Below are 18755 nucleotides of genomic sequence, written 5' to 3'. Positions count from 1 at the left end.
CATGACGTCACTAACCCGGGTACTGTTCTACGTATATCCGGTACAGCGCGGGGGTCATCTCAATCTCAACTATTTTGTTTTTTTCTCTGGCATCTCTTCATTTACTTTAGCATTATTACCACTGATTCGACGAAAACATATTTATATCGGATTGCTACCAACAATCTAAAGTCTCTGGAACATAACTTAGTACAGATGAATGAAAAGAAAGGAGACGAGGAGAGGCAGCGAGCGTAGACTATTGAGACGCACCCCCAGATATAAGCTGCACGCAAAAGCAGACCACACCATAGGGACAGTCCCAATAAAGCGGTGGATTTCCCTACCCACTTCAGAAGTGGGTTAGGGTTAGAGGCCTCCTCCCCCCAGCACCAAGAGAACACAGTTGTAGCTCACAGACACACACACAAAGTTACCACTTTTAAATGATTAATAATATATTTATTAATGTCTTGCATTTACATCCTTTTGAGGTTCACAATTATTCCAGGGCAACGTTTTATTTCCATCATCCTGCCGGTCTACAACAGTGGGCCAGACAAGCCGCAGCATCAGATATGCCACAGGCTGTTTTGGCTAAAACCACACAGTCATCTCTTGTCCTTACTGCCTTTGCAATGGAGAAACTGTTTCAGTATTTCAGAACTAAATGTAAAAAACCACAGGTTCTTTTACAGACACTGCATTGAATAAACAATTGAGAAAACCAGACACATTTCTAAAGACCCAAGCTAGTATGTTTCCATTTCAAAATACTAGGGATATCATGGCTTTTGAGTGAAGGTCGTTTTTCTTTTGTTCCAAAAAGAAACATTGAATAGAAGCACAATGAAAATCTTACATTATGTTAAAAAGCTGGTTTCAAGCCCTCCATATCCAGCCCAGATATCTTACAGGTTTCATCTTGTGCATGCCATGCATACATTAATTGTAGTGTCAGTGTTGACCTTTGAAAGCCACCACCAAGATTTTTTTTGTAAAGTTAAAAACTTGACTATAAATACTGTATTTGTTCTGTAAAGAATGCTGCAACAACGAGTTGTTGTTGTGAAAAACAGTTCCCTTCATTGTATCAGAGACTAAGTTCCTCAGATTTAACATTGAATGTAACAGTTCTTTTAAAAAGTATCCTGTCGGTAGCCCCCACTGATAAAAAATAGAAAATCCACAAAGTTTGGCAAATTGAAATACAAGATTATTTTGCATTTATCAATCCATTGCCATTTGGTTCCCAAACCAATAGTTTTCAGAATCGGGGACACTAGCTACTCAATGAGTAAAAGTTAATGTATCTTTACATCGACACATTTTATTAACAGTTTTTCCCTCTTGCTCTTTCACACGGTTAATGTTCACAAGTTAATGTTAACTCAAATCTAACGTTTGATCCAATGTACGGGATATGGGGGATATTTTTTCAATGTATACAATATCATACATCATTTCCAACATTCATATAATTTCGATTACATTATTACATTTTGAACAACTTTTTCATTATTTTTTTACTGTATAGAAATATTCTGGATTTTGATAACTGGTAGCTTATTCAATGAAAACATTCTACAACTTTTTCATTTTTTTTTTTTACTGTATAGAAATATTCTGGATTTTGATAACTGGTAGCTTATTCAATGAAAACATTCTACTTTTCCAATGGGGAGCCAATGAGTGATGTCACAGCATTAGTTCTTAGCTGCGTCTGCCTGTCTGGGCCAGCTCTCATCCTCAATGCCGGCGTCATCCTCCTCCTCAACAGATTCTTTAACAGGTGCTCTGGAGAGTGAACAGAAAGTCCCGTTAAGATAATTCACACAGCCTTACAACGAAGACACCAGGGGAAATGACATCAGGGGAGGAGGACGGGCTCATTGTATTGCCTGGAATGGAATGAGGAACGGTATCAAACACGTATACTATTCTTCACGCCGTTCCATGCATTACAATAAGCCTGTCCTGTGATTTCTACCTCCAACAGTCTCCCCAGCTACACATTTATATTCGAATGAATGAATGAATGGTCTTTATTGTCATTGATATAGTACAGGTACCAAACAACGAAATTTGGGAGCGGGGGCTCCCCTGGTACTAGGAAAGAAAAAAAAAGAAAAAAAAAGAAGAAGGGAAAGGAGATGGTTTACATAAGTAAAGGCTATGTACACTATCCACTATACTATACTGTACACATAAAACACTGTGCTGTACTCTATGCTATGCTATACCTATTCTAACATTTCCTATTCTCTGCAACCTTATGTACCCTAGGGTTGTCATATTGCACATAGTGTTATTGCACATTCATTTAAAGTGTCGCAGTTTGCAGGCTTGAAATGTACACATTTGTGCCTCAGCACTACACCTGATTTTCAATCCAGCAGCTGCCATCAATCCGATTCAAATCAAATCAAGTCCTGGTATGAATGTCTGTAGCAGACCTGGATCAAAACCTGGTCAAAACACAACACATTTTTGATTTCTTTATCTTGTAATGTATACTCACTTTACATATATAGGCGCTGATTTCCCTTGGACTACATCTCGGTTCAGCTCAACGGCCATGATGTCAGAGTGTGGCACTTCAAACATGGGTTCAAGCAGCAATTTCTCCTGTTACACAAACCCGCCCCCACCCAAGAGGATTACTAATCACTTCAGAGGTTACAAAAAAATTAAATAAAAAAGAGAACACATTTGCATCATCCATCTGTCTTACCATGATGGACCGTAGCCCACGGGCACCGGTCTTTCTCTCCAAAGCCATCCTGGCGATGGCTTGCAAGGCACCTGGAGTTACGTTCAGTTCACACTGACATGGAAATGAGAGGGTGTTAATCATCAGAATTTGTTTTGAAAGCTTACGCAAATTGTTCAACACACACACACACACACACACACACACACACACACACACACACACACACGCCTGCCTCTCCTGCCCCCACCTTGTCCATGCTGAAGAGCGCCTGGTACTGGGGTAATACTGCGTTGCGGGGTTCGGTCAGGATCTGCACTAGCGTCTCCTCGTCCAGACTGTGCAGGGGGACCACCACGGGCAGACGGCCCACGAACTCTGGGATCATCCCGAAATCGATGAGGTCTCTGGCCTCCACGTGCTTCAACAAGCGGTCCTTCTCCTCGATCTCCAGCACGGCGTCCGTGTCGCCGCTGCTGTTGGCCTGGTCTGCAGCTGCCGCCGCCCGCCTCCCCTGGCCCATGTTAGACGGCGTGCCGAAGCCCAGGTACTGCAGGGAGAAGAGGGGAACATCCAGCACTCGAGTTGAGGGGGGATGAGGGAGGATGGCATCCCCCCCTGAAATAAAAACGGTCAAAATCATCCCCCTTCTAAAACTGCCATCCCCCCTTTCCATCCCTTATGTCATTTTTATCAATGAACGTGGTATTACTGCTATTTCAACATTTACTTTTGCGCATATTGAGAAAAATACTGTGGGCGAGGGGGCACGCACACATGCAATGACATTTTTATCAAGTTACTGACACTGAAGTCACTGACACTGAAGTCACTGAAGTCACTGACGCTTTGGGGATGCTAAAATTGTCCCCATATGCTAAAATCCACCATCCCCCCTGATTTTCTTTTACAACTTGAGTACTGGTAACATCACGGACAAATCTACCTCTCCACATTCATGGGTGCTGTATATTCAACACAGTATCTATTTTAGAGACACTTACAGTACATACAGTACATATGGACACAAAACCAAATACTGTACTGACCTTTTCATTCTTCCTCCTGCTGATGATCCTGTCCAGTCCGTTGAAGGCACCAGAAGCGACAAACAGGATGTTGGTTGTGTCGACTTGCACCGTCTCTCCTCGTAGCTTTCTGGAGTTCTTCTCAGGGACGTTGACAATAGTGCCCTCCAGGAGTTTGAGGAGACCCTAACGGGGTGACCGAGGGTGACATTTCATATTAACACTAGGCACACAAGGACGACTACAGAATCAACACTGGGAGGTGTGAGATTTGATGTATTTTTACAGGGTAATATTTTTACAGGGTAATGTTTTTACAGGGTAATGTTTTTCATCCAGGAATGCAATGTTGATAAACTCTGAAACCACAGTCAAACCCTCCATTGACCCTTGTACTGAGTTTAGCTTGCGTTTCTGGGTAAGGAGGGGTTGAGATGGGTCAAGTGACTGATAAGGTTTGATACAAAGCTACTGGGGGAAGGAGGACTCTAGATAGATCAATGTCAATTAATGAAAATGTGACACTTTTCCACAGAATTTACTCTCAAGGACATTGGTGTAGAAAACAGATATGATATGACAAGGGTGTTGCATAATGACAACACAAGAAGAGATGTGAATGAAAAATCACTTCTGAAACGCAAGTCTGTTATATAACTTCCGAATAACAAGCAGTGGCCTATCAAACCTGTTGAACTCCTTCACCCCCGACATCTCTGAGCTGGTGGATTCCAGGAACACTGCCAATCTTGTCAACTTCATCCAGGAAAACAATTCCTGCAACACAGAACGAGAGAGAGGCTGAAGACTACTCTATACCTCCTGGCTCAACCTTGACAAGTTGCACATACCTTACAGACAGAAAAACACGGTGCAAAGTAGTCATGCCAAATTTTAAGATAATGACATTAACTGAGGTTGATGACGTGCTGCTATGTTGATCTGCTCCAATTCAAGTACTTGATAAGATAATTGTGTTTCAGACACACGCAGTAAACAAGCAACAACGCAAAACCGTACCTTGCTGTGCTTTCTCAACCGAGTAGTTGGCGTCTTGGAGGAGCTTTGCGACCACAGACTCGATGTCCTCTCCCACGTATCCAGCCTGAGTTAGCGTGGTACAATCGCAGATGGCGAAGGGCACGTCTAAGCACTTAGCCAGAGTTTGGGCCAGAAGGGTTTTACCTGCAACATGGATGGATGTCAATATCAGCCACTGGGCAGAGGGAGATTATCCATTATTAGAATTTAATTTCTGTCCTAGACATTGGTAACACTTTACACTGTAACCAGTCACCATAAAGGCTATGTACTCTAATGATAATAATGTAGTGGGTTTAAGTAGGGCTGCCACAAACGATTATTTTCATAGTCGACTAGTCACCGATTATTTTAACGATTAGTCGACTAATCGGATCATAAATTACAGCTTATCGCACAATTACTCAATCGCTCTTATTTAGCTATCATCTTCTAAATCAGCTTCTAAATTTAGCTTGAAGTTGTTAGTTGTTGTTGTAGGCATGTGCTAACTAAAAATAAAGACAATTAAAATGATTGTTCACTCAAAAATAGATATTTTAATGAACTTTGCAGATTTATTTCTGGCATCACTTGCATGTAATGTAATGTAAAGAGTAGTAGAGGGTGCAAACTGCTGAGTAAAATGAGGTAGGCTAGGCACTAGGCAACCAAAAGAATACAAAAACAAAAATAAATACTTGTACAGAGTACAAAAGTTTTGCTTTGCTTCACTCATCTCATAGTAGAACGCGCCTTCTTAGCACTGTAACGTTAAGACAACATTTTTAGCTATTTGATAAGTATCGCTTTGATGACAACGTAAAATAATGTAAGAAGGCTTTTAACGTAACGATATCGTTAGCCAATAACAAGCTAACTAGCTTACCGAGACGAGCCATCGTCTTCCTCGTCATCTGCCACAACGTCCTTCCTTTTTAGATGCTCGCGCATCATAGACGTGCTGCCATGAGCGAGTTCAGCTTTGCAAATTTTACATTTTACATTCTTTTTTTCAACGTTGTGGTTGAAATGCTCCCACACTTTAGAGGTACGAGGACAGGAAGACATTTCTCTGTTTGTTTTTCCGGGATGTCACGTGTGTCCCGGATGACCGACACTGCGCATGTACATCAAAGACACTGGGAGACGCTAGCCAGTGGCAGCTTCAGGGAAGAAAAACGAATGCTTATCGAATGAAATGAATGGTCTTTATTGTCATTGATATAGTACAGGTACCAAACAACGAAATTTGGGAGGGGGGGCTCCCCTGGTGCTAGGCCCAAAAACAAAAACAAAAAAAAACGCTTATTTCAGCTCCAAAAAAACATGCGACTACGGCGATTACCAAATATGTCGGCGACGATTTTGGTAGTCGACGTCGTCGTGACTAGTCGACTAATCGTGGCAGCCTTAGGTTTAAGTAAAGTGTAACCCAACTCTCTCATAATTCCCATTTTTCTAAAAACCTGAAAAACATTGTTCACCCACCTGACCCAGTGGGCCCCAGCAGCACGATGTTGCTTTTCTCTAGTTTGATGTTGGTGTGGTGGGAGTCGAGGACCTCGCCCCCCCTCTTCTCCTGTGCGGGCTGCTGGCTCGCCTGCTGCACCGAGGCACCCAGCGCGTTGCCATGGGGACTGATCCCGGCGATCTGCAACAGCTCTGCGAGACAAGAGAACGGGTGACGTGAGGTAGCTTTAGATTTGGCCAACACTAACCTTCTAAAAATCACACACAAAAAAACCCCAGCTGCCATTCTCTCCGTAGTGGGTAGGGAGGAGTTCCAAAAGTTTTAATTGGAGTAATTAAATTCTTGAGGACCCCACTAGGCCATCAGGGACGAGGTTTTTGAGGTTTAACTCCGGAAAGACCCATTTTGAAATTATTGGGTTAAAAGAAACAGGGGAAGAACCGTGAGTTTACAGACCAATGATAACAAATATACATTGGGATTACACAACATGCTGGGTTATACATGAATGCATACAGACTGACAGGTAGGAAAAGGATCATGTAGGGTAGTGGTGGTCTAGTGGATAGTGAGTTGGACTTGTGATCGGAAGGTTGTGAGTTCAAATCCCGCCTGAAACCATACCACTACTAGAGGGCCCTTGAGTAAGGCACTTAGCCCTCAGTTACTCCAGGGGGAATGTCCCTGTAATTCGTAATTGTAAATCGCTTTGGATTAAAAGCGTCTGCAAAATGGCAAAATTATAAAAAAATAAGAAAGAGAATATGCTTTGAATCAGAAAGCAGATAAAAACACTGGACAACTTACAAAGTGTAAAATTCACCATTTGGTAAGGTTAATTAACTTAAACCTTCCAGGGGAGGTTTTCTAAATGTCATCACAAGCACCGAGAGAAGTATGGACATATGGATTCAGGTCTTTCTGACATACACACCTATTTACCACAACTGTATTACATCCCTTACAGTACCTCTTCTATCTATAGATTTATAATAATCATATTAATAATAATAATCTTTATTTGTATAGCACTTTTCATGCAAACGTTGCAGCTACGTTATAAACAGTAAAAGACCCATGGTGAACATTACCGCTCTGCTGTGGAAAATACACTTGTGTTGACCTAGTTGTTGCGTTGACCCTACAGTACATAACAAAATGTTTGTGTGGAGTCCAAGTGTGCCATCTATTAATAAATGTTTCTGCAAACCCTCAGTGTTTGGTTGTATGTCTACACAGACAGCATGGGTGTGATTACCACCAGGTTAATGTAACACCTTAAACCCTGTCAGTCTGCACATACAGTACTGTACATGGCTTACTTGCACTTTGCCCAAAGTTATTCTGACATAATTTCTCTCGGTTGTGAAACTCTCAGGCTGGCCATGTCACCATTAATAATCTCATAACACATAATCTCCTGTACAGTATTTTGGTATACATTTCTTAATTTATCAGAGAATTAGTGGAGGGTGGAAGACAGCATGCCAAGCAGGAAGAGGATTTTGGCATTTGTACAACAGGACTATTAGTTGATTGAAATTGAAAAGTGCTGAGCAGTTGGACATAGGCTGCTTTGGGAGAGAAAGCTGCTGCAAGCTCGTATAGCCACAGTATAGTGTGCAGTAGTTGATATGCTAGCAGTTTACCACTTACTTGTCATTCTGTTTTCATCCTCTCGTCTTCTCAGCTCTACCTCTACAGGGAAGGGATCAAAGTTGTAATTTGGGTTTGGGTGTGGGAGCTGAAACCTAGCTGCGACCCAGACCCTCCACTGATCAAGACCCTCCACTGTCGGAGACAACACACTCGTCCATTCCCAGGTTTTGTATTTGTACTTTGTGTATTTGAAAGTAAAACAAAGATATTTATATAAAAATAATACCATTTTGTAATTTAAGACCACTACTGTTACCTCTATAGCAAGGCACAGGGAAGGCGGAATATCCAGAACCATCTATACACCAAATCATGGACCATCTATAGACCAAATCATGGCCCATCTATACACCAAATCATGGACCACGTATAGACCAAATCATGGCCCATCTATACACCAAATCATGGACCATGTATAGACCAAATCATGGACCATCTATAGATCTAATCATGGACCATCTATACACCAATCATAGACCATCTATACAGCAAATCATAGATACACTATACATTAAATCATGGACGCACTATACACCAAATCATGAACCAACTATAGACTATATGACACACTATACACCAAATGAAGGACCATCTATAGACCAAATCATAGACCAACCAAATCATGGACACACTACACACCAAAATCATAGACAGACTATACATCAAATCATGGACGCACGATACACCAAATCACGGACCAACTATACACCAAATAATGTTTCCGACTACACACCAAATCATGACATGCTGTAGACCAAGTCATGGAGGAACTAGGAGAAAGCACAAGGACTGAACATTTCTACTCTCAACTCCATGGTGATGCCACTTGCAAAGCAACATTTTAGCCTTGGAAACTCATTGTACAAATACCAAACCATCACAAGAGAATCTGCAAGAGAATGGCATTCCATTCAATTGTGCTACTTTGTGTAGCTAGATATGACGCAATAGTCAATCTGATATTGTAATGCAGGTGTGTGGACATTTCTTGCAGATTCTGATATTGTAATGCAGGTGTGTGGACATTTCTTATTCCAAGTGAATGGCATACACAGTATCAGTACCACATTTCAAAGCGCACAGTAAAGAGCACAATTTCACTTATTTACATTGAGTGTGGGCAGTCGAAACAGCAGCAAATCAGACATGGCACACAACAACAACAACCACAATAACAACAACATGCAATTCTGGGGGGTATTCCATCAACTCGCTAAAGGAAAAATCCAGGCTTATTTTGGATGATCTCGCGAGATTTATCAAGATAAGCCTGGATTTTCCTTTAGTGACGTTGATGGAACAACCCCCTGGCTCTGTACACACAGACGTCCCAGGGACTGTACCAACCTCGGGGAGTCAAGGAGGCCTGCTTCTCTGTCTCCACCGGTTGCTTTGCACCAGCGGCGGGGAGGTTGTTGTAAATCCGCTTGTAGTGGTTGTACACCGCCACAGCCAGCACTTTCTTTGCATGGGACTGGCCAACAACATACTTATCGAGGTAGGCGTAGATCTGAAATATAATTTTAGCACACATAAATTGACTGCCCCCTTTGTTGCTCTAGTATAAACGGTGCTTGGTCGACTTTCAGAGCTGTGCCTGTAGAAAGCCTGATTAGCTATAACTGAACCTGCATGACTGATCGAGGCTAAAATGCTGGGACACACAAGAGCAATGTGTTTTAGGTTTACATTTTAAACCTTGAAATAGGACTTCTCAGCCGGTTTCGTTAATGTTGATGGACTCTCTAAAATTCTAGCGTACCTTTTTGGGGGGAGGAGGTGGTTTCTGCTGGAAGGCCAGTTTAGCGGCCTCATTGGCTAACTCTTGCTCCTTATTGAGAGTCTTCTTGGTGTCGGTCTCTGACAACACCACAAAGAAGTGATGGCATTTCTCACATTTCACAAAACGTGTTGACGCTATGGGAAAAAAAGAGAGGGAATACAGCTGTCAAGCCAAACTTAAGGTTAATATCAAAGAGGGCAAACTAGGTCTGTGTAACTTGGAACAGATCTGTGACCAGCTGTCTGTATTGATCCTGTCTACTTCACCCTAGGGTTAGGGTTATGGTTAGGGTTAGCTCAAACTATCAGCCAATCACAGTTGAGGCTGGTGGAGGTAGAAATCAGATGACGGGCTCATTGCAATGCATGGAATGGAATGCATGGAATGGTCACTCCTCCTCTGGTCAAATACCTAATGAAGCTCTACTCAACAAACACACAGGAAAAACTACCTTGCAACTGAACGTGGCTAGCTGTTCTCAAAGAGCAAACAGAGTTATCCAACTGGGATGCCTAACAAATCCTAATTGACTATCTGTTCCTTTAGGCAACTTGCGTGTCTCCACTGGAGGAGAGTTACATAAGGACTTTATATTTAGCACCACACAATATGTCCGACTGCAGTCGCCCACCACGTCCTATGGTTGTGTGAAAATGGAGCAGAGCCGGTGGATATGACCCCTCTAGGTAAAGCGGGTCAGTGGAAAGCTACAGTGACAGTACAGTTGGGCAGATTATACTCTTACCCCTCCCCCCCCCACTTCAGCTTGCAGCGTGTGTTACTCAGATGGATCATAAACAGTCTATGATGGTGTGATAAAATAATGAAAAGAAAGTGATTGAACGTCACACTGCTTGCTGCTTCCAATTGTGGCCTCTGCGGCTTCCAGGCAAGTGTGATATTTACAGCCTACACTTGGTTGGCAGACATTCACATTCTTGTTGATTGTTTGTTCCCGCTCCGATGCCTCCATTTTAAGAACATAACAACTATTTTCAAACCAAAGTGAAGTACTTACACACAAATGTTTCTACGTGCGTGCAGGCATCCCCACACTTAGGACATCGTAGCTGGCTGCCTCCTTTGCCCGGGCCTCCAGAACTGCCTCTTTTCCCACCACCTGTCTCATTGACTGATTTCTGTTGAATGAATGAATGGTCTTTATTGTCATTGCTATAGTACAGGTACCAAACAACGAAATTTGGGAGGGGGGGCTCCCCTGGTGCTAGGAAAGAAAAAAAAAACTAAAAAAACAAGAAGGGAAAGGAGCTGGTTTACATAAATAAAGGCTATGTACACTATCCACTATACTATACTATACAAATAAAACACTGTGCTGTACTCTATGCTATGCTATACCTATTCTAACATTTCCTATTTCTCTGCAACCTTATGTACCCTAGGGTTGTCATATTGCATGCCTGAAAGCATTGCATATTGTTGTGAGTCATAGAGCACAGAGAGGACAACTTATGAAACAGTGACAACAGTATATTCCATGAAGCCCATCATGAGGGCACATCCTAACTTTTGGAAACACTGAGGAAGGCAGTTGAGCTTGCTGCCGAAACACTGGTCCATTAGCCTACATAATTAGCAATAGCAAGAGTGTGCTCTCTTTCTTTCTTTTAAGTTTCACCCACTAGCCTGCACCTCACCAAACGTTTTCTTGTTCTTTTCTTTTTTTAACACATTCTAACTTTTAACAAGATAATAATAATAATAATAATAATAATAATAATGCATTTTATTTGTATTGCACTTTTCATTCAAAAGAATCTCAGAGTGCTAAAGAGAGAAAAAACAACCGTAAAAACATAATAAGTTCAAAACAAAACAACCTAAAAACATAACCAGTTAAAAAACAACAAAACAAAACAAACCAGATAAATGAAGGTGAGTCAGGAGGACTCCGTCTAAAGTAAGCGTACCTTTCCACCATCGCCATCCTTTACGTCCTTTGATGAGAGATACACAGATGTTTCTGAGAACGACCTCACAGGCTCTCTCCTGCTCAGCTGCACTCCATGTGCTCCTGCTCTGCTTAAGGAAAAGATACCTGAGGGGGATACAACAAGTTCTCAAACGTGTAACCTAATAACAGCACTGTCAACAGACCACGCCTAACACAGACACCAACAGTAGATTGTTCATACAGAATTGGAAGAGGATGTTGCTGCCCTGTAGTCCTACTAAGAGTCAAAACTGGCTGGTCATCAATGTCAGTCACCACACCTTTTTTTGTTTGTTTGTTTAATAGATCATCATGTTCATGGTTAGTATGTTGCTAACCAGCCATGACATATATCTATATACATATTATCAACAACAATACAGCCAACAGTAACCTACTGTGAAGAAGGCTCGTGGTCCAGTTGTGTTTTGTAACTATGTGTCAGCAATCCTATCAGCTTAGCTAGGCCTAGTTTAAGCTCGCAAGGGGTGTCAAGTTGCAGAACAACCAGTTACAACTGCATGCAAAGTAAGACACTACAATAGACACGTATTATTATTATTATTATTATTATTATTATTAGTAGTAGTAGTAGTAGTAGTAGTAGTCGTTTCACCTGCAATATCAACATACATGAAAGTAGCTGCATAAATGTAGCTAAGAGGTTCATGTATCTAATCAAGGTAGGCCATATTTTGTATGTCTCTGTCAACATAGTAACACAACTACAGTGAGCAGTAATGACATCTCTCTCATACATTGTAACAAAGTACACGATGAGCTGATCTGTCGGTGTAAAAAAGTAAAAAAATAAAATAATAATAAAATATAATTAATATAATATATACATATATAAATATAATAATAATAATAATAAAAGTGAAAAAGTGTAAAAAATAAATGTGATTGATTATTGACTACATTGATGTGTTAATGATGTGTTATTAATCCATAATAACAGTGCAAGCTGATTGACATGCTGCTCACCTTTGTTAAAAGTGACGAACAATCTCGCTGCTGATCTGCATGTGCAGGACATTGTTTTTCTCGATTAAAAAACTGGGCCAAAAGTAGTAGTGGGAATGTGGGAGTCCAGTTCTCAGAGATGAATGTTCAGCTGGCTAATCGAGCTAGCTAAGCTTGAGAACACAATGTTCGGAGCAGTTCTCAGCCTGCTGTGTCCAGGTCCTGCTCGGTGGACCAAACCTGTACGAAAGGTGATAAAAAAGCAGCATTAAATATTCGGCGATCCAGTATTTATTTGTTTCCTAACTGGTGAACTGTAGCTAGCTGTCTGTTTTAGCTAGATAGATCAGAGTAGCTATGCAGCTAGAACAACATCTGACATCCCCCGTTCCTTGAATACCAGTGCCAAGTTAGACTTAATCAAGTTATACTTACGATTAATGCTGGCCCTAAGAGTCAAACAAACCAAGCAATCCGATGCTTGGAATCACACTGTCATGCTTTCAATGTTGCTTTCACATGAAGAGTATAAAGGGTACATATTAATCCACACCTCTTTAGACTGATGTGAGTGTGTGTGTGGGGGGAGTGGGTGCCAGGGTTGCCAGATAGGATTGACCCTTTCCAGCCGCAGCCACAGTTTTAAAAAGCGCAAAAAAAGCGCATCCTTCACCGCCTTTTGAGCGCTTCTGCGCGAGTATTCTGTAACCTTGACAACGGGATTCTATTATTTAGAACCGTGATACATTGTAACCGTTATCATACATTGTAACGTATAACATTGTATAACGTTATTGTCAGAAACTATTGGGGCAGGTGCCCATCTCCTGCTCCTAAACTGTATACTCTGTTGCCAATGATGTTTGTAAACAAAAGCACATTGTATATGTAGCTACTAGGGTGTGTGTTTTAACTTGTGTAACTTTCAGGCATTTTGTAACTTTCAGGCACTGATGCTACTTTCTCCGGCCCAGTGTGATAATAATAGCCCATTCGGCGGTAACCCGCCCCATCTGGCAACCCTGGTGGGTGCGTTCAAAATAAACTGTTGTTGCGCAGGTCTGCACATTAACAGATCTCCACTTCAGCTGGATCATTGGTTTCCCTACGAGGACAGACAGTCCTTATTATATATATATAGTTGATTCCTTTTATAATTTGCGCAAAAACGTGTCTCTGCAATGCGCCCAGTGTCATAAATCCTAAGAATGGGGAAAATCAAAACTTTCATAGACTGACGAAACGTTTCTACACTATTGCAGCATTACCAGAAATCTTACCCCTTTAATCCCTAGAATAAAATGTATGTAGTATTAATAATAGCACGGTCACACGGAACAACTAGTTGCATGCAACGAGTCAACTTTATTTCACGAGAAAAAATATCAGCAAATACATTATTCCCTCCTCGTTGTTATTTTCATATCTAAATATACGTAGGTGCAATATGAAAATAATTGATCCATGTCAATTTAGCTAGCCTTCCAATAGTACTATGCTGCCATAGACCTGTGGCGGCGAAGGAAAGGAGGCGAGGAGAGGAGGCAACTTCAGCATATTGGGACGCGGCCTTTTAGCATCACGGAAGTCCGTGCATCAGTACTGTCATATGACTAGCTGGTCAGAATGAGAGGTAAAATAATGGTACAAATGTTGCTAATCCATGGATAAAAGCGGACAGATAGAGTGAATGATCGAAGTGAACACGGTAATATTGTCCTCGTGTGTTTTAATGATGGCTTTTATCAATGCAGGGGTGTGTAGCGTGTAAGTGCTGAGTGCCACTGTGTTTAACCCCGTTACTTACTCCGTCACGAGTGTCACAGGACAACGAGCTCGTAGCTTAGCTGATCTTTTTACTTATCTAAAGAGATCAAACGTAGGGATCAAAAGTTAACAATAGCTGTATTTTAGTGTAGATTCTGTACAAGAAAGTGTTCGCAAGACACTGACTCTGTTTGTTTTGAGCCCAATCGAAATCTGTTGTGCTAACCCTCTCTGGTGTATTGACTAATATTTGGTAGTATTGACCAAATAAGATGGCACTGGCAGTGATTTGTTTTCATGGGTTGCCAATGTGCTTTGCTGGACCGTTTTGGCTTTTATCTTCCATTGTCTGAACCCCATGTTGGCTATTTACGAAGTTGCTGTAATAATGCCTCTGGATCAAGATGAAACTGTAGCCAGATAGAGCTCTGGTTGTAGCTGCCTAGTCTAGCTAAGTCATAATATGGCTGATTCAGGTTGCCTTGACGAAGCTTACACAATTGACTTGTTATATGTCTCCTTGTTTTGTTCCTAGAAATGGAGGAGATCAGAGCATCTCCAGACTACAACTGGTTCAGAAGCACAGTGCCACTGAAACGAGTAAGCACACTACATCTCTCACTGCATTAAATATCAAGAAGGATTCAGGTGCTGGCTATAATAACCACAGCCAGTATGACAATTATAATTCTCAACACATTCTCCAGATCGTTGTCATACATGTTACCCATCTACAAAACACATCTCCTGCTTGTGCACAGTAACACAGTATTTTTTTCCGGTGTTGCATTTACACTTCTCTCTATCACCTTCAGATTATTGTGGATGACGATGACAGTAAGGTCTGGTCCTTGTATGATGCGGGACCTAAGAGCATCAGGTGTCCCATCATCTTCCTTCCCCCAGTGAGTGGAACAGCGGAGGTATTCTTCCAGCAAGTGCTGGCTCTAACGGGCTGGGGATACAGAGTCATCTCGGTGAGTTAAACTGAGAAAGAGGCTATTGATTGTATCTACATTTCAGTGAGACATCCAAAGCATACTTAAAAAGACCAACGCCTTCATTTAGTCGGCTTACTGCTAACGTGAGAATTGCTCAACAATGCATGGAAGATAAAAAACAACAATCATGTTCAGCGGAGTTAATGAACTCAAATGTCATATTTTCTTCCGATCACTCTTTTTCAGCTGCAGTATCCTGTATACTGGGATCTCTTGGAATTCTGTGATGGATTTCGGAAGCTTCTCGATCACTTGCAGCTGGACAAGGTAGGCTATGTCTTCCTGGTCATGTCTCTGCCTATATTACAATGTCTCCAATCTCTCCATGTCTATGGCATGTCTTTGTAGTCCTGCTGGATTTCATGCTGTGTGTATTTCATGCTGTGTGTATTTCATGCTATGTGTATTTCATGCTGTGTGATCATGCTGTGTGATCTGCAATTTGTACCTTTTGTCTGTTGTTTAAGGTCCATCTATTTGGTGCGTCCCTGGGTGGATTCTTGGCCCAGAAGTTTGCTGAGTGCACACACAAATCGCCCAGGGTGCACTCACTGATCCTGTGCAACTCGTTCAGTGACACCTCCATCTTTAACCAGACCTGGACAGCAAACAGGTAGAGAGTCTGTCCTCCACTTGTATCCTCTTAAAAATGCATTGGAAGGGCGCTTAGGTGGCGTAGCGGGTTAAGCGTTGACCATGTAACCGCATGGATTCCGGCCGGGGACATATCCTGCATGTCATCCCTCCTCTCTCTCTCTCACCCATCCTTCCTGTCTAAATCTCTACTGTATCTGTCAATAAAATGAAAAATATGAGTGGGACTGCCCCACTCAAAAAAAATGCATTGGAGGAGAATATCTACAGGGTTCTCCCCAAAGAATGTGAGAGGACACTGTGAACTTCGTAGCACCACTATGTAAACATTTTCTGAGGCAAATCTAAACTTTTTACAGGAAGTTTCTTTATTTCTTATTGGCTAATCCTTGTTTTCCTAGTCTTATATTGCAGAACATGTAAGCATTTTAATATATGTTACATGTTTCTGCCTTCTCACTATTCCCTTCAGTTTTTGGCTGATGCCTGCCTTCATGTTGAAGAAGATCGTTCTTGGGAACTTCGCAAAAGGACCTGTAGACCCCAAAATGGCCGATGCTATTGACTTCATGGTTGACAGAGTAAGTTCTAGAAGGCCAAATACCTCTACACAACCAAGACCTTTTTTTAGACATCTGCTTTGATGTTTTTAGATCTATGAGCAGATAAGCCATTTCACAAACGCCCAGTGTGTGTTACAAACACCCAGACTAACTCATCGCTCTTTGGGGTTTCATGTGAGGCTGACTGGTGGAATTTGATAGATTAGATTCGGAGAAAAACATAAATGTAAGTCAATGTTTGCTTTCCTGCCAGCCAGGCACAGGAAAAGGTTATCTCTCTTTCATTCCCCCACTGAATTAATTAAATGACAATGCTGTGTCTGTTCTCCTGTGTGCCTGTGTGTTTCTCTCTCTCTCTCTCTCTCTCTCTCTCTCTCTCTCTCTCTCTCTCTCTGTCTTTCTCTCTTTCCTGTGACTGCGTCATAGCTGGAGAGTCTGAACCAGAGCGACCTAGCCTCGCGGCTAACACTCAACTGTCAGAACTCCTACGTGGAGCCCCACAAGATAAAGGACCTCGCTGTGACCATTATGGACGTAAGTTACAATATTTTGCATTTTATTTTCAATCTTGCAAATGTCATCGAATTCCGTACAGTGAGGCTCACTTTTGCATAACAGTACAGTAATACTTAACTATGTTAAAGGAGACTGAGATGGAGACTTTTTTGCCTATTGGGTTTGTTTATGCGTGGGTTTGTTTTGCAGGTGTTCGATCAGAGTGCACTCTCGCATGAGGCAAAAGAGGAAATGTATAAGCTGTATCCAAATGCCAGACGAGCTCACCTCAAAACAGGTGGCAACTTCCCGTACCTGTGCAGGAGTGCAGAGGTCAACCTTTACATACAGGTGAGTGCAGCAGCTCTACCTGTTTTTTTCCCCAGTGCTTTTACTAAAGAATGTACATTTCTTAAGCATATACAATGTGACTGGTTCACATTGTAAGATAGTCAACATGACTTGCGGTTTATTAAGAGTGGGTTTGGTATGGCGTAGATATGTAGGCTATGCTTCATTTTCCTTGCCAAACCTGTCAAGTTTCGTGTGGGGTGATGATGATGAGTAACATGCTTGTGATGTAAGAATGTGATGTGTATCTGTGGTCAAAGGCTCATGGCTCAGCCTTAGTTTGTCTAAAGAGGAAGCAGCAATGTTGTGCCTCTTTCCCTTCTTGTTCTGAAATATTTCAGCTGAAAAATGCAAATAACCAGTGTTCACTCATGGGTTTCATTACGAATCTGAACACCCAAGAGACTCTTCACCTGAGTTAGCTTGATGACTACATTACCCACAAACCTTCTGTCCATTTTCCCTCTCAGATCCACTTGCGCCAGTTCCACGGGACGAGGTATGCAGCTATCAACCCAGCCATGGTGAGTGCTGAGGAGCTGGAGGTTCAGAAGACTCATCTGAGCAATAACAGTGATGAAGACCAATGAGACTACCTACATTACCCACCAGCCTCTCTTCTCCCAGCGCTGATGGACAGTTGGAATTATGGGCACTTTTCTTTGACCAGCAAACTGAGATCTCAACTACCGCCACCCTGTCGCCATGATTGGCTTCACCTACAGAACTACTCGTTTTTTCCAAGGAGGCTTCCACTGATCTCCTTTTGTCTATTTTTTTCTATGATATTGAATACAATCAATCAAGCTGAATGGATGCTATTTTTACTTTACAGAAAGAAAAAAATAAAACAATATTTTAATAATCACTGTTACTGTAAATATATGATGTAATTGGCTACTTTTGCTTTGAAAGAACTTCGTATGATGCCATATTATGAACCCTTTGCCTTATGTGATATAAATCTCATGCGTTTAGTAGATTTGCACTTTTGGATCGTCTGAATCTCATGTCCTTCCCTACTGTGTTTTTGTTTATGTTTAATACTGCCAACCGGTGATCACTTGGTAAGTCAGAAAACCCATGCACTGATGACTGATAAAACATCTCATGATGTTACAAGGAATAAATGAAATTAGGTATTATGTTAAGCATTTCATTTGTAATTGAATTAAAGTCTTGGAGCATTATGCTTGGCTGTGTGACGTGTTCTTTCAACCCACTATGCATTTATAAAGGGTTAGGGACAGATAAATAAATAAGTAAATGCACTACGGGTGTGTTAGCACTGAATACCGTGTACATGGCTCATCCAAGTGTTTCTTAACGTTGCCTGCACAATGACACATTATCAACACATCTTAATAGTTAATGATAAACTGTTTTAATATGAATGTACCACATGCAA

At 41.6% G+C, this 18755-nt stretch overlaps 2 protein-coding genes across 3 annotated transcripts; one reads left to right on the top strand and one right to left on the bottom strand.

Moving 5' to 3' along the window:
* Positions 1-712: 712 nt before the first annotated feature.
* On the bottom strand, positions 713-13103 carry clpxa (caseinolytic mitochondrial matrix peptidase chaperone subunit Xa). 2 transcript variants are annotated; one of them, XR_013937669.1, is made up of 16 exons: positions 13012-13103; positions 12598-12816; positions 11588-11715; positions 10675-10795; positions 9636-9790; positions 9221-9383; positions 7871-7912; positions 6232-6405; positions 4741-4905; positions 4409-4497; positions 3742-3906; positions 2943-3242; positions 2714-2806; positions 2501-2607; positions 1571-1776; positions 713-1489 (listed from the first exon to the last, which is right to left on the bottom strand). XR_013937669.1 is itself a non-coding variant. In XM_080539238.1 (15 exons), the coding sequence occupies exons 2-15, from the start codon at positions 12647-12649 to the stop codon at positions 1686-1688; spliced, it is 1845 nt and encodes a 614-aa protein (XP_080395364.1). In that variant the 5' UTR covers positions 12650-12816; positions 13012-13103; the 3' UTR covers positions 713-1685. The 2 variants fall into 2 exon arrangements, 1 of the variants encoding a protein (XP_080395364.1); XM_080539238.1 differs by having other exon boundaries at positions 713-1776.
* Positions 13104-14158: 1055 nt separating this feature from the next.
* spg21 (SPG21 abhydrolase domain containing, maspardin) lies at positions 14159-18499 on the top strand. The gene is made up of 9 exons (XM_080538799.1): positions 14159-14284; positions 14879-14943; positions 15159-15320; positions 15531-15611; positions 15812-15957; positions 16411-16519; positions 16928-17035; positions 17207-17347; positions 17818-18499. The coding sequence occupies exons 2-9, from the start codon at positions 14881-14883 to the stop codon at positions 17935-17937; spliced, it is 930 nt and encodes a 309-aa protein (XP_080394925.1). The 5' UTR covers positions 14159-14284; positions 14879-14880; the 3' UTR covers positions 17938-18499.
* Positions 18500-18755: the final 256 nt, after the last annotated feature.

Source organism: Nansenia antarctica (assembly GCF_963989245.1).
Source record: "Nansenia antarctica genome assembly, chromosome: 9".
In the NCBI taxonomy this organism is placed as follows: domain Eukaryota; kingdom Metazoa; phylum Chordata; class Actinopteri; order Argentiniformes; family Microstomatidae; genus Nansenia; species Nansenia antarctica.
Note: the sequence above shows the minus strand (reverse complement) of the source record. Positions and strands in the feature narration are given on the sequence as shown.

Coding starts and splice junctions, on each gene's coding strand:
- clpxa (XM_080539238.1), bottom strand. CDS start 12,649: ATGTCCTGCACATGCAGATCAGCAGCGAGATTGTTCGTCACTTTTAAC. Junction 4,498..4,740: donor GGTTGAGAAAGCACAGCAAG/GTACGGTTTTGC, acceptor TCTGTGTTGCAG/GAATTGTTTTCCTGGATGAA. Junction 3,243..3,741: donor GCAGGAGGAAGAATGAAAAG/GTCAGTACAGTA, acceptor TTCTCCCTGCAG/TACCTGGGCTTCGGCACGCC.
- spg21 (XM_080538799.1), top strand. CDS start 14,881: ATGGAGGAGATCAGAGCATCTCCAGACTACAACTGGTTCAGAAGCACA. Junction 14,944..15,158: donor GCACAGTGCCACTGAAACGA/GTAAGCACACTA, acceptor TATCACCTTCAG/ATTATTGTGGATGACGATGA. Junction 17,036..17,206: donor TCGCTGTGACCATTATGGAC/GTAAGTTACAAT, acceptor TTTGTTTTGCAG/GTGTTCGATCAGAGTGCACT.